The sequence below is a fragment of the Bubalus kerabau genome, chromosome X (assembly GCF_029407905.1).
Source record: "Bubalus kerabau isolate K-KA32 ecotype Philippines breed swamp buffalo chromosome X, PCC_UOA_SB_1v2, whole genome shotgun sequence".
NCBI lineage: Eukaryota > Metazoa > Chordata > Mammalia > Artiodactyla > Bovidae > Bubalus > Bubalus kerabau.
This window is the reverse complement of record NC_073647.1, coordinates 18,220,871-18,233,878: the sequence shown is the minus strand read 5'-3', so window position 1 is coordinate 18,233,878 and position 13,008 is coordinate 18,220,871. Positions and strand designations below refer to the sequence as shown.

The following is a 13,008-nucleotide window of genomic DNA, read 5'->3' as shown; positions in this document are numbered from 1 at the left end:
AGGCTATATACAGTATGATTCCAACTATATGACACTCTGGAAAAAGCAAAATCACAGAGACAGTAAAAAGATCAGTGGATTCTGGGGGTTTGGGGGAGAAGGAAGAATCAATAGACAGAGCACAAAGGATTTTTCGGACAGTGACTCTCTACCGTATGATACTATAATGGTGGATACATCTCATTATACATTTGTCAAAACCCACAGGATGTATGACACTTACGGTGAACCCTAATATAAATGATGGATGTGAGGTGATAATGATGTGCCAATGTAGATTCACTGACTCTAACAAATGAATCACCCTGGTGAGGAATTTTGACGAGGGGGAAGCTGCACATTTGTGGGGGTAAGAGGTATGCAGGAAATCTCCACCCCTTCCACAGGACTTTGCTATTAACCAAAAACTTCTCTAAAAAAATAGTCTGTTAAAGTTTATTTTGAAAAGGCAGTACTTTAACAAATAAGAAGGCACTGTGGGGTGGTAGAATGAGACAGAGAAGGAATCTGACAACTATGTGCTAGCCTCAAACCTGCCACAATCAGACTATGTGACTTAGGACACATTTTCTTAGCTTTTCTGGACCTTGTACATAAAGGGGAGTAGATCTCAGTGGATCCTAACCTGGTTTCGGTTGCTTCCTTCCAGGCTACCCTCCACACCAGGGTTATTATCCTAAAAATCACAAGCTGGTTATATTATCCCCTATTTTCAGCTTCCTTTGCCTGCCTCCTCCAGGATAAAAGCCAAACTCTTTCTTAGGGATATATAGAGAGCCTTCATAATTTGACCCTTTTGGCCACACTATAATTTCCTTTCATTCTAGCCCATATTTCTTTACAAATGCTTCTCAAAGTGTAATCTAAGGATCACCCACCATCGAATGCCTGTGACAAAAGCAAATACCTCTTCCCCACATAAGGTTAGAATCTCAGGTGATAGGACACAAGAATCTACAGTTTTTGCAAGATCTTCAGGTGATTCTGTGTCACATGGTATTTGAAAACCAAAACCCTGTATTTTAGCCATGCTGAACGTCCCCCCACCCCTCCTGCAATTCCCCTGCCTGGAATGTCCTTCCCTGCCTTAATCTACATAGTAACATCCGCTTTTTAACACAAATATCACCTATACTGTGAAGCCTTTAGCCCGGCCCCTAGGCAATGGACTGTTCCCTCCTCTGTGCTTCTACAGCACTTAGTTCATTTGTCAGACAGTACTTAGTACCTATTGTACTCAGAATCTATTTATGTGTCTGTTTCTCCTTGGATGTGACCTCTAAAATAGTGATTATGTCTTAATATATTTTTACACCCCCAGCATCTAGGACATACTAGACATACAATAAATGTTTGCTTAACAAATAAATGGATGGATAAAGATGAAGAACTAAACTATTCCGGATGGATAAAGATGAAGAACTAAACTATTCCTTTCACAAGTATTTGAGTGCCTACAATGTGGTAGATACTATTCTAGTGTAAGAAAGTAGCCAGAAATTTTTGCCTATAAGGCAATTAGAACCTTAGACACAGGGTTCTATTTTAAGCCTCTTTCAGCATTTTATCTGTGGAAACTGTCCAAATGAGCCCCTTGTTTGCTTATTCACTCTTTAGGTTAGAACCACGTGTCTGATGTTTACAAGCGAGTGGCATGATGAGAATGAATGGCAGTGGGAAAGCACAATGCACTTAGTCTGTTCCCATAAATGTGCTTTAAGAGTCCAGACTCAATTTCATAGTCACCTTATCTTTATCAATTTCCAGAGAATATAACCTAAAGAGTTGGCAGATGAGAGAACAGTAAATAAAGACAAAGTCAAAGTGATTCTGTGAATAAATACTTTAATGAGAACTGAGGTCTGTAACATACATAGCAGTAACTGCCCTGGCCTATGCCTTTTGCTCTAGCCCAAGTCTGGGGCTAACAAGCTACATTTAACCCACATTTGAAGAGAAGGCCATTTTGAGTATCATCCATCAGTATCCATCTTCACAGAAGATACCAATCTGGGGCCAGAGTCTCAATGTTAATACTTCCTCTCAGGGAACAGTTCACATGGCAACACAAACACATGAGCAATTTTGAACCATCCTATCATTCTTCCACCAGAAGGGCCTTGGGAGACCAATGGTTCAGTAAACACTTACAACTTGATCAAAATACATCAGAACACAGGAAAAAGGGGAAAGAGAGTAGAAAGGTTGGCAGGGTTTGGCTCACATCCTTAGATTTGAAGCCTCTTGAGCTGCTCATATGTAATAAAAAACTGAAGAGTAAGTCATGGAAGATCACTGGAATGATACTGAAAGTCAAACCTGGTTATAAATTGTACACTGCATTCTCTTACTGGGATACTTAGGCTCTGCTATTCTAAGTTGTACCTGCTTAAAAGTCTTTTTTCAAACTACATCTGGCAAATCAAGCATGTGTTGAGTGCCCATCAAGCACCCATTTTGATTGTTGGCATTTAGCAATATAAGCATATTAAAAGTCTAACATACTTCTATTCTTTAGGGGCAAATAGGCCACAGACATACACACACACACACACACACACACACACACACACATATCCAAGAACATCAACAACATAAAATTCAGTGCTAGAGTAACTGTCACAGACATTAGATGATCAGGAAGAGGAATGGAGACACTATCTCCCTCAACCTCCACAAGGACAGGGAATGACTTTTCAACCCTGCAGTGCTCACCACAATACAAACACCACCACACACACCATCCAACTCATGGCTCTGCACACAGGAGGCACTCAAGCACAGCTAAAGGAAGGAAAGTTACCCAGGAGGAAAGAGTCCCCCTTGGCTCTGGAGTCCTTTGTCCTATGAGTATTTTCTGTCTTATTATTTCCCCAGCTACTCTGGTCCTATACTTAGGGGTAGGAAATGTGGACTCCATAGACCTTCCTGTGGATACCTCATAGCAGGGTTTTCAAAACCTTCCTAGCCCCTTCCAGATTTGGTTGTGCTTGTTGTTGACCAACACAATATTGTAAAGTTAAAAAATAAAATTAAAAAAAATTAAAAAATAAAGAGGAAAGAAACTTTGGCATTTCTTTTCTAATCCCTTTAGTTTGTATTAGACTCCAACTGAAAGCCATTTCTGTACTTAGTTCCATCTGCAATGGTCATCACTAGAATAGATTCTCATTTGCCTAAAAGGCTCCAATAATCAAAATTGTCCTTCCCATAGCCTCGAATTACCTGGGAGCTTGAACCATGTGCTTTCACTCTCATGTTCTAAAAGGATACAATGATGTTCCAGGGTCCAAGTCGAAGCCAGTTTGGCCAAAATCCTTTATAGAGTGCAAAAAAGCCCTCATGTTTCCACATCTGAGGGAAAGATATAAAAAAATAAGAGTGAATTCTCCTTGCACTTTACATCTGACAATTACTGTTATTATAGAACTCATCGTCCACGCCCCTCCCCAACAACTTAGGATCCATGAATGGTCCTTTTTGCTATAGACATACATTTTTAATTAGTATGGTATTGTAAATCCATCCACCCACTCATTCAACAAATATTTACTAAGCACCTACAATATGCAAGATACTCTTCTCAGTGTTGGGATAATAGTAATAATAGTAAACAAGAGAGAAAGTAGCTGTGGTAGCTAGCCTCCAAGATGGCCCCCGATGATAACCATCTCCAGTTATTCATACCATTGTGTAGTCCCTCCCACAACATATCAGGATCGGTCTGTGTCACCAATAGCACATGGCAGTAGTTAACAATGCTATGCTATGCTATAAAAGATAGTTTGCATTTAAGAACGTTTTGCCTTGTTCTCTCTTGGATCATTTGCTCTGGAGGAAGCCAGCTGCCATATCATGAAGAGAAGCCACGTGAGGGGAAACTAAGGCCTCTGGCCAACAGCCAAAGAGGAACAGAGCCTTCCTGCTGACAATAACATGAGTGATCTTTGAAGTAGATGTCCCAGCACCAGTCAAGCCTTCAGATGATTATAGCCCTAGCTGACATCTGGACAATTACCTCATGAGAGAGCCTAAAGCTGAAATCATTCAGCTAAGCTGCTTCTTAATTCCGAATCCACAGAAATTGTGGGATAATAAATGTATGATGTATTAAGGCACTGAGCTTTGGAGTCATTTATTACACAGCCATAGATAACTTATACAGAGAAGGCAATGGCACCCCACTCCAGTACTCTTGCCTGGAAAATCCCATGGATGGAGGAGCCTGGTAGGCTGCAGTCCATGGGGTCACTACAAGTCAGATACGACTGAGCGACTTCCCTTTCACTTTTCACTTTCATGCATTGGAGAAGGAAATGGCAACCCACTCCAGTGTTCTTGCCTGGAGAATCCCAGGGATGGGGGAGCCTGGTGGGCTGCCATCTACAGGGTCACACAGAGTCAGACACGACTGAAGCAACTTAGCAGCAGCAGCAGATAACTTATACATTCTCTGCCCTCATAGAATGCACACGTGCATGTGTGTGCTCAGTAGCTTCAGTCATGTCCAACTCTTTGTGACTCTATGGACTGTAGCCCACCAGGCTCCTCTGTCCATGGGATTCTCCAGGCAAGAATATTGGAGTGGGTTGCCATGCCCTCCTCCAGGGAATCTTCCCGACATAGGGAATGAACCAGCATATCCTGTGTCTCCTTCACTGCAGGTGGATTCTTTACCACTGAGCTACCAGGGAAGTCCCATAGAATGTATACTCTAGTGGAACTGATGAACAAATATACAAATTAATAACATTATATTAAGAAATTATAAGTACTAATATGAAAACTAAAGCAAGGTAGAGGAATAGGGAATTGGGCAAGTCACTATCCTTTCTGAGTCTGTTTCATCATTGCAAATTCTGCGTATGTAATGCCATGGCTGACTTTATAGGAATGGCTAGAGGATTAGGTGAGGGACAACGTGAAATGTTTTGAATTTAAGTTTTCTGTTTTATACGATGGAGGTCCTACATCTACCAACTGAATGGTTATTAGAATTAAATGACAAATAATGCATACCAAAGGTCATAAACTGATGATGTGTGTTAAATTCAGTCAACAGAAACAGTTCCTGTTTAATGGATAAATATTAAGTTACTCCTGTGTGTAAGCTATCATGTTCTACATTGAAAAATGTTATTTTGCCCTCTCACTGGTGAAGTAATACCCACCACTATACTAAAAAATGAATATATTTGGATAAAATAACAATATGAGAATCCAGACTTCTAAATATCCCTTATCCTATACTATAAATTAATAAGACTTGATATGATTATCCTTACTAATCATTTTTGAAGCAAATAGTAACATAAAGGCACTATTTATGAAAACATAGTGGTAATATGCTTGTCCCAATGGATCATCAGCAAATGCTAAAGGTCTCAGACCAAAATTGATGTTGGAAAATTGTGAAAATCAACCAAAATAAATCCTGGATGCAGATAACCTAGAATCAAAGACTGCTAAGACAAGGGACCTTAGAGATTCAAGCCAATCTCATCACCTCTCACTTGGAACACCACAACAAGCCTCCTAACTGGTCTATGATCTCCACCTAGGAAGCCAGGCAATCTTTCAATATTATAAATCAGTAGTGTCCCTTTCCTGCTTAAAGCTGTCCAATGACGTCCCAGTGGATTTGATTCTAATTATAAACTTTCTTCAGTGACCTGCATGATCCTACATGATTTAGCCCTGCCTCTCTCCAGTTTCATTTTCTACTACTTTTCCCTTCATTCATCACACAGTCACACCAGCACAGCCTTGTTTTTAACCCTTTAAAGTGTCCAGCTCATTCCAAACTCAGAGCCCTTGTACCCATTCCCTCTTCCTGAAATGCTTTTCTCTCAGATTTTCTAGTGACCACCCTCTTCTCATCATTCAGACCCCTGCTCAAATAAATGTCACCCCCTCACACCCTTTTCCTCACCATCCTAGCTGAAGTAGTTCCCCACCACCATCACAGAGTCACTATCTCATTACGCTGTGTTAGCTTTTTCATAGCATTTACTTCTTTATGAAATTACACCATTTATTATCTGCATGTTTATTCTCTGTCTCCCTCAACTAGAATGTAATCTCCAGGAAAGCAAGAGAGCAGGGACCATGTTGGTCTTCTTTACCATTCTACTCCACTACTGAACACTCTCTGGCATAGTGAAGTCTCCACTAAATATCTGAATAAATATTTGTTGAGTAAATGAACACACAAACTTCACACACACACAGTCACTAACAATCTTGTGAGCTTAATGATTCCTTGCTGAGTTCCAAAACAGGGACCAACGTCCAAACATTAGAACTGGGATGCACCACTCTTTGGCTTGAGGCAGTTGAGTAAAAACAAACAAGAACTTCTGTAGATACACAGAGACAAGAGGCTACTTTATGAAGTTATACATTCATTCAATAAATAATTTGCTGTGGATAGAGAGATAAATAAGATATGCCCCTGCCTTCATGGAACTTATGTCTACTGGGCAGACAGACATTAAAAGCAACTACAATTGACTCTTGAACAACACAGTTGTCAGGGACACCGACCCTCCGTGCAGTCAACACTCCTGGTATAACTTTTTGTCAGCCCTCCGCAACCACAGATTCAACCAACCACAGGTCGTGTAGTACTGTAGTAGTTACTACTGAAAAAAATCTGCATATAAGTGGACCTGTGCAGGTCAAACTTGAGTTGCTCAAGGGTCAACTGTACAATAAAATGTAACAAAAGTCAATAAATGTGATACAGCCATACAACAGAATGTTACCCAACCATTAAAAGGAACAAAGTACAGGCATACTTCATTTTATTGCACTTTACTACACTTTGCAGATAATGGATTTTTCACAAACTGAAAGTTTGTGGCAACCCTGAGTTGAGTGAATCTATGGGCACCATTTTTCCAACAGCAGTTGCCCATTTTGTATCTCTCTGTCACTTTTGGTTATTCTCATCATATTTCAAACTTTTTCATTATATTACCTTTGTTATGGTGATCTGTGGTCTGTGATCTTTGATATTACTATTGTAAAGAGATTATGACTCACTGAAGGCTCAGATGATGGTTAACATTTTGAGGTATGTACATTGTTTTATTCAGACAATACTATTGCACATTTCATATGCTATTATGTAATGTAAAAATAATTTTTACATGTGCTGGGAAACCAAAAAGTTCCTGTGGCTCACTTTGTTTCAGTATGGCTTTATTGTGGTGGTCTGGAAGCACATCTCCTCCAGAGCTATGCCTGGATTGACACATGCTACAGCATGGATGAACCTTGAAACATATTAAGTGAAAGGAGCTGGTCAAAACCCTCACATATTGTATGATTCCATTTATATAAGATACCCAACAATAGGCAAATCTACAGAAATAAAAGTACATTAGTGGTTGCTTAGGGCTGGGAGGATAGTGGGATAATAGCCAAAAAGTACAGGATTTCTCTTGGAGGTCAAGAAAGTGTTCTAAAATTGACTGTGGGGTTGATGGTTGCACATAGCTCGGAACATACCAAAGGCCACACAAATAGATGAATTTTATGAATTAGTGAGTTGACCCTCAAAACGATGTTTTTCAAAATATAATAAATGCTATGAGAGAACAAGAACATAAAACTACACACATATATAGTTTAATGGTCAGGGAAGGCACTTATGAAAATAACGCAATCTTATGGCGGAAACCAACACAACATTGTAAAGCAATTATCCTCCAATTAAAAATTTTAAAATAATTTCTTTACAGTATTATCCTTCAATTAAAAATAAATAAATTTTAAAAAAACAAAGCAAAGAGAGAAAAGATCCCACATGCCATGTGGCACAGCCAAAAAAAAAAAAAAACTGTTCAAAAATGTTTTTAAAAAAATAAAAAGGAAGAGAATTCTCACACATGCTAAAAAATATTAAAAAATAATGCAATCTGAAGAATGATAGGAGCTAGCCATCTAACAAAGTACATGGCATGGGTGAAACTTGGCAATGAAACAAAGTCTAGTACTAGAACCTGTTCAGTCTGTCTGGAATATAGAATAAAGGTAGCAAAGATAAGGCTGTAAGAAGTAAAAAGGGATCGAATAATATGAGCTTTGTGTCAATGAGAAGCAATTCAAGTGTTTGCAGATAGAGGTTAAGAGGATGAGATGTACAGCTGCTCATTTCTAAATCAAAGAGGAATGCATCATTCCATTCACCCAAGTGTACTCTTACAGATAAAATAATAAAGTATGATGACAATATAGAGCAAAGTTGTTTTAATAGCAAATAAATGAATGGCTGGTAAATATAAGTACATAAAGGTTACTGTCAACACGAAAATATGTTTCTGACGATACCATACGGCATAGTAGTTACGAGTATAAACCTTGGAATCAGACGAACCCTGATTTAAATCCCAGATCTGCTACTTACTAGGTATGTAATCTTGGGTAAATACTTAGCTACTCAGAACCTAAGTTCTCTCATTTCTAAAATGGCAAAGATATTATCTACTCTACATGGTTGCTGATAGTTAAAGGATATACTCTAGTGTGTGGTACATAATAAGCACTCAATAAATGCTAACTATTACTATATTACCGTACCCTCTATCTCCTCTTAGCCAACCTTCTTGAAAGAGTATTTTACACTTGTCTACTTATCCTCACTTCCTATGTGTTTATCTGTCTCTTCCTATTAGAATTAAAATGTCACGAAGGCCGGGACTTTTTTGTTCACCAACCTAGAACAGTACCTAGCACAAAAGACACTTGAACAATTTTGAAAAAAATGAATGAAGGATTAAACACACTCTCCAGTGGACAGCAATCTGGCTTTTGCAAACACCAATCCAGCAAACCTCCTCTAGAAAACATGAAACCCAACAGACTTTGCAGCCCTTATACTGGATCTCTCTATCCCAGTTATTTAGTATTAAATAACTTCTCATCCATTCTTGAAACTCATTTCTCCTTTGGCTTCTATGACAATAGTATCTCTTGTAAGTTCCCTCATATCTTTTAACTGTTATCTTTTGGTGTCTTTCCTGAGTTCCTCATCTGTCAAGCCCTTAAAAATTGGGAGTTCTTTATTTGGCCCTACTCTTCTCTCTCTATACCAGTGATTGGCAAGTGGAAGGGTGAGCATGTTAGAAATAGAAAGGAGAGCTTTTGCCAAATTCTACTCTTCAGAGTATGAGAATCATTGCTTCTGTGAATCACTAGTAATGAAAGGAGCTTTACAATACTCCAGTGTGTGATGAAAGCAACAAACTTGTGAACTCTTCTTCCTGCTCTCCTTGGTCTCCCCCTCCAGTTATGTAACACCTGTACACTACTGTTTCCTCAAGTTCTTACCTCCACCCCTGAACCTCCAAGTTAAGACTAGGATATCCAAATATATTCACTGGGTATTCCTCACGCACCTCAAACTAAGTATCTCAGAACTGTGATGTCTCCCACAAAACCTGCTCCTTTTCCTGTGATATCTCTGTCAATAAAAGTCACCACATGGTCACCAAAACCAAAAACTGGGAAGTTATCTCTGACACCTTCTTTCTCCCCCACCTCTCCACACCAAGTCAACCAAATCCTGTTGACTTTATCAATTAAATTATTCTCAGCTCTATCCCTACTATTCATGCCAAGTTCAGCCTCTCATCACCTCTTGCTCAGCCCACTCTAAGAGCCTTCCACTAAGTTTCCCTATCCCTAGGTCAGCAGTTCTCTAAGTGTGGTCCCAAACTAGCAGCATCAGTATTGCCTGGGAAATGGTTAGAAATGCAAATTCTCAGGTCCTACTCCAAACTTGCTAAATCACAATCTGGTGATGGGGCCTAGCCATCTGCATTTTAACAAGCCCTCCAGGTGGGCTTCCCTGGTGGCTCAGAGGTTAAAGCATCTGCCTCCAATGCGGGAGACCCGGTTTGATCCCTGGGTCGGGAAGATCCCCTGGAGAAGGAAATGGCAACCCACTCCAGTGTTCTTGCCTGGAGAATCCCATGGACGGAGAAGCCTGGTAGGCTACAGTCCACAGGGTCGCAAAGAGTTGGACATGACTGAGTGACTTCACTTTCACTTTCCAGGTGGTACAGATGCATGTTAAAGTTTTCAGGCTTATTCCCTTGGTTTTATGGTTTTCAACTTTGGGTGAACATTGCAATCACCTGAGGAGTTTTGAAAATACTGACAACCTGGCTCCTACTCCAGACATTCTGAGCAGTGGTCACCATCGTTTTTGGCACCAGAGATCAGTTTTGTAGAAGACAATTTTCCCATGGACTGGGAGAGCAAGATGGTTTTGAGATAATTCAAGTGTACTACATTTGTTGTGCACTTTATTTCCATTACTATTACATCAGCTCCATTTAAGATCATCAGGCATTAAACCCCAGAGGGTGGGGACCTCTATTCTGATGTCAGTAGTCTAAGGTGAGCACAGAAGCTGAGAACATTCCCCAGGTGATTCCAATGTGCACTTAAGATTGAGAACCACTGTCTTAGATCCACTCTCCACAAAGCCAGCATGATCTATTTAAAACATAAATCTGACCTGATTAAATCTACAGCTCCTCATCAACTAAAAAAAATAAGCCCAAGCATCTCAACATAGCATTTAATATCCTTTATAACTTAACTAACCCTCAGCCACCAACATAGGGAAGGCACCACAGTGTAGTTAAAAATGTTGGTTTGAAACCAATGGTCTGAGTTGAAATCCCAGCTCTCCCACCTATTAGCTGTGAAACCTTGGGCAGGTTAGTTAACCTCTTAGTGCTTCAGTGTGCTGTAATTGTGAGGATTAAATGAATGAATACATGTAAGTCTCGTTAGAACAGTCTCTGGTACATAGTAAAGCACTCAACAGATGTAAGTTATTATATTCAGTATTCTTCCATCTACAGGAAACCTATCCCAAATTTCCAAACTAGACTACAATTTCCTCCCATAGAGCCCTGAGTTTATCACTTAACAAGATGTGTTGATTATCTGTTTGTATACCTGCTGCTGCTGCTAAGTCGCTTCAGTCGTGTCTGACTCTGTGCGACCCCAGAGAAGGCAGCCCACCAGGCTCCCCCGTCTCTGGGATTCTCCAGGCAAGAACACTGGAGTGGGTTGCCATTTCCTTCTCCAATGCATGAAAGGGAAAAGTGAAAGGGAAGTCACTCAGTCGTGTCCGACTCCTAGTGACCCCATGGACTACAGCCTACCAGGCTCCTCCATCCATGGGATTTTCCAGGCAAGAGTACTGGAGTGGGTTGCCATTGCCTTCTCCGTTTTATACCTGCAGTACACTGTGGTACATTGTAATTTCTCTGTTTCTACTAAAATGGTCCCTGGGGACTTCCCTGGTGGTAGTGAATAAGAATCAGCCTGCCAATACAGGGGACATGGGTCTGATCCCTGATCCAGGAGGATGAAGACCCAGCACAACCAATACCTAATTAATTAAAAATAAAATATTAATAAAATAAAATGTGTATACCTGTGGCGGATTCATGTTGATATATGGCAAAACCAATACAATATTGTAAAGTTAAAAAAATGATATTAATAATTTTTTGAAATAAAGATGAAAAAGGGACATTCTCAGTTGGAGGAAAACTAAAATATTTAATTGCCAATGTACCTGCACTAAAGTAAGTGCTAAAATAAATTTCACAGGTGGAAGAGAAATGATACCAAAGTAATTAGAAATTCAAGATAGAAGGAAGAGCAACAGAAATGGTAAATATATGGACAAATGTAATAAACTGGCTTTTCCCCTTTAAATTTTTGATATGAGATGTGCATGACTGAAAATAAAAACTGTAACATTGTCTAAAAAAATATAAAATGGTATCTGATAGGTAATAATTAACTAAACTGATAACAGCAGAGAAACCATATGATAGTATATTTTAGCTCCAAATTTGCTTTTTTAGAAATATTATTACTAGTGGTTATATAATGCATAATACCTGTATGATTCTCAGCTTCCTACAAATATAACACAGCAGAAACTTTCAAAGCCAAACTGGGAACAATAGTACAATACTGAACTAGAATCAAGTATCGGATTTTCTATTACAGCATCTCTGCCTTGTCTGAAGTGGGCAAATGTGGAATATGTCAGGTCCTTTTCATCAGTAATTCTACATTGTGCTATTGATAAGGTATCCTGCAGTCTTAAGCATTCAAACTGGAATAATAATATCAAGGACCACTAAGCATCAGCAAATTACCAAGGAGACAGTTTTCCTACCTGGGAATTACTCTGAGAGGCTACTAAAATAGATATAATGATTCTTCCATCTTCAGAGCAGCAACTAAGAGTAAGGACTGCAAGTCTGAGACATCAAAGAAAATAAAAAAATACGATCCAAGTTCACTATGCACGTACCTTTAAAATGCCATCCAAAGTGCCCTTATAGAGGTCCACATGTCCCACAATTGCCCTCTGGTTCATCATGCGAGTTCGTACCACATCAACTGGATTGGAAGCCAGAGCCCCAGCCAAGCCACATGTAAAGCTGGAACTAAAGATAAAAACTGTAAGAAGACAGACTGCCCCACTTCCACCTCTGCCCGCGTAAACAGAAATTAGGTCAAACATAAATGTACAATGAGTCAGACACCACATAAAACCTGGCACTTGCTCTTTTATTACAATCTAAAGAGAAAGGAAATCTTTACTAAAGAGACATTAGTCAAAAGCTGTCCCCTTCACTTTTCAATCCAAAATTCAGATAGCCTTTTCTTTTTTTTTTTTTTTTAAAGAGTTCGTAAGTCTAGCAAGTTTCCTAAGCAGGAAGTATTATGCATCATCTATTAGTTACGTAAACTTTTCAAGTCACAACATCATATGCAAAAGGCATTTGAGTATTAAATATCATAAAAGTTGCAAGATGAAGAAAATGTAAGACGAAATGAGCAACATTTCAGTCCAAAACTGTGGTCTTGCTTCACAAGCCCTATAAAATTTCACCCTTTTATTCTGTTTATCATTGAGAAAATTTGCTTTCTGACCCAAAATTAATCAAAGCAAAT

General features: G+C 39.3%; 1 protein-coding gene across 4 annotated transcripts in view; it reads right to left on the bottom strand.

Annotated features, from left to right (window-relative positions):
* Positions 1-1,828: 1,828 nt before the first annotated feature.
* Positions 1,829-13,008, bottom strand: part of SLC25A14 (solute carrier family 25 member 14) — a 37,468-nt gene continuing 26,288 nt past the window's right edge. For all 4 annotated transcript variants that reach the window (XM_055562863.1, XM_055562864.1, XM_055562865.1 and 1 more), the window contains 3 exons: positions 12,362-12,497; positions 3,274-3,354; positions 1,829-2,270 (listed from right to left, as the gene is read on the bottom strand). In XM_055562863.1, coding sequence (XP_055418838.1) covers positions 2,229-2,270; positions 3,274-3,354; positions 12,362-12,497 — 259 coding nt within the window. In that variant the 3' untranslated portion in view covers positions 1,829-2,228. The remainder of the gene's footprint in view (positions 2,271-3,273; positions 3,355-12,361; positions 12,498-13,008) is intronic.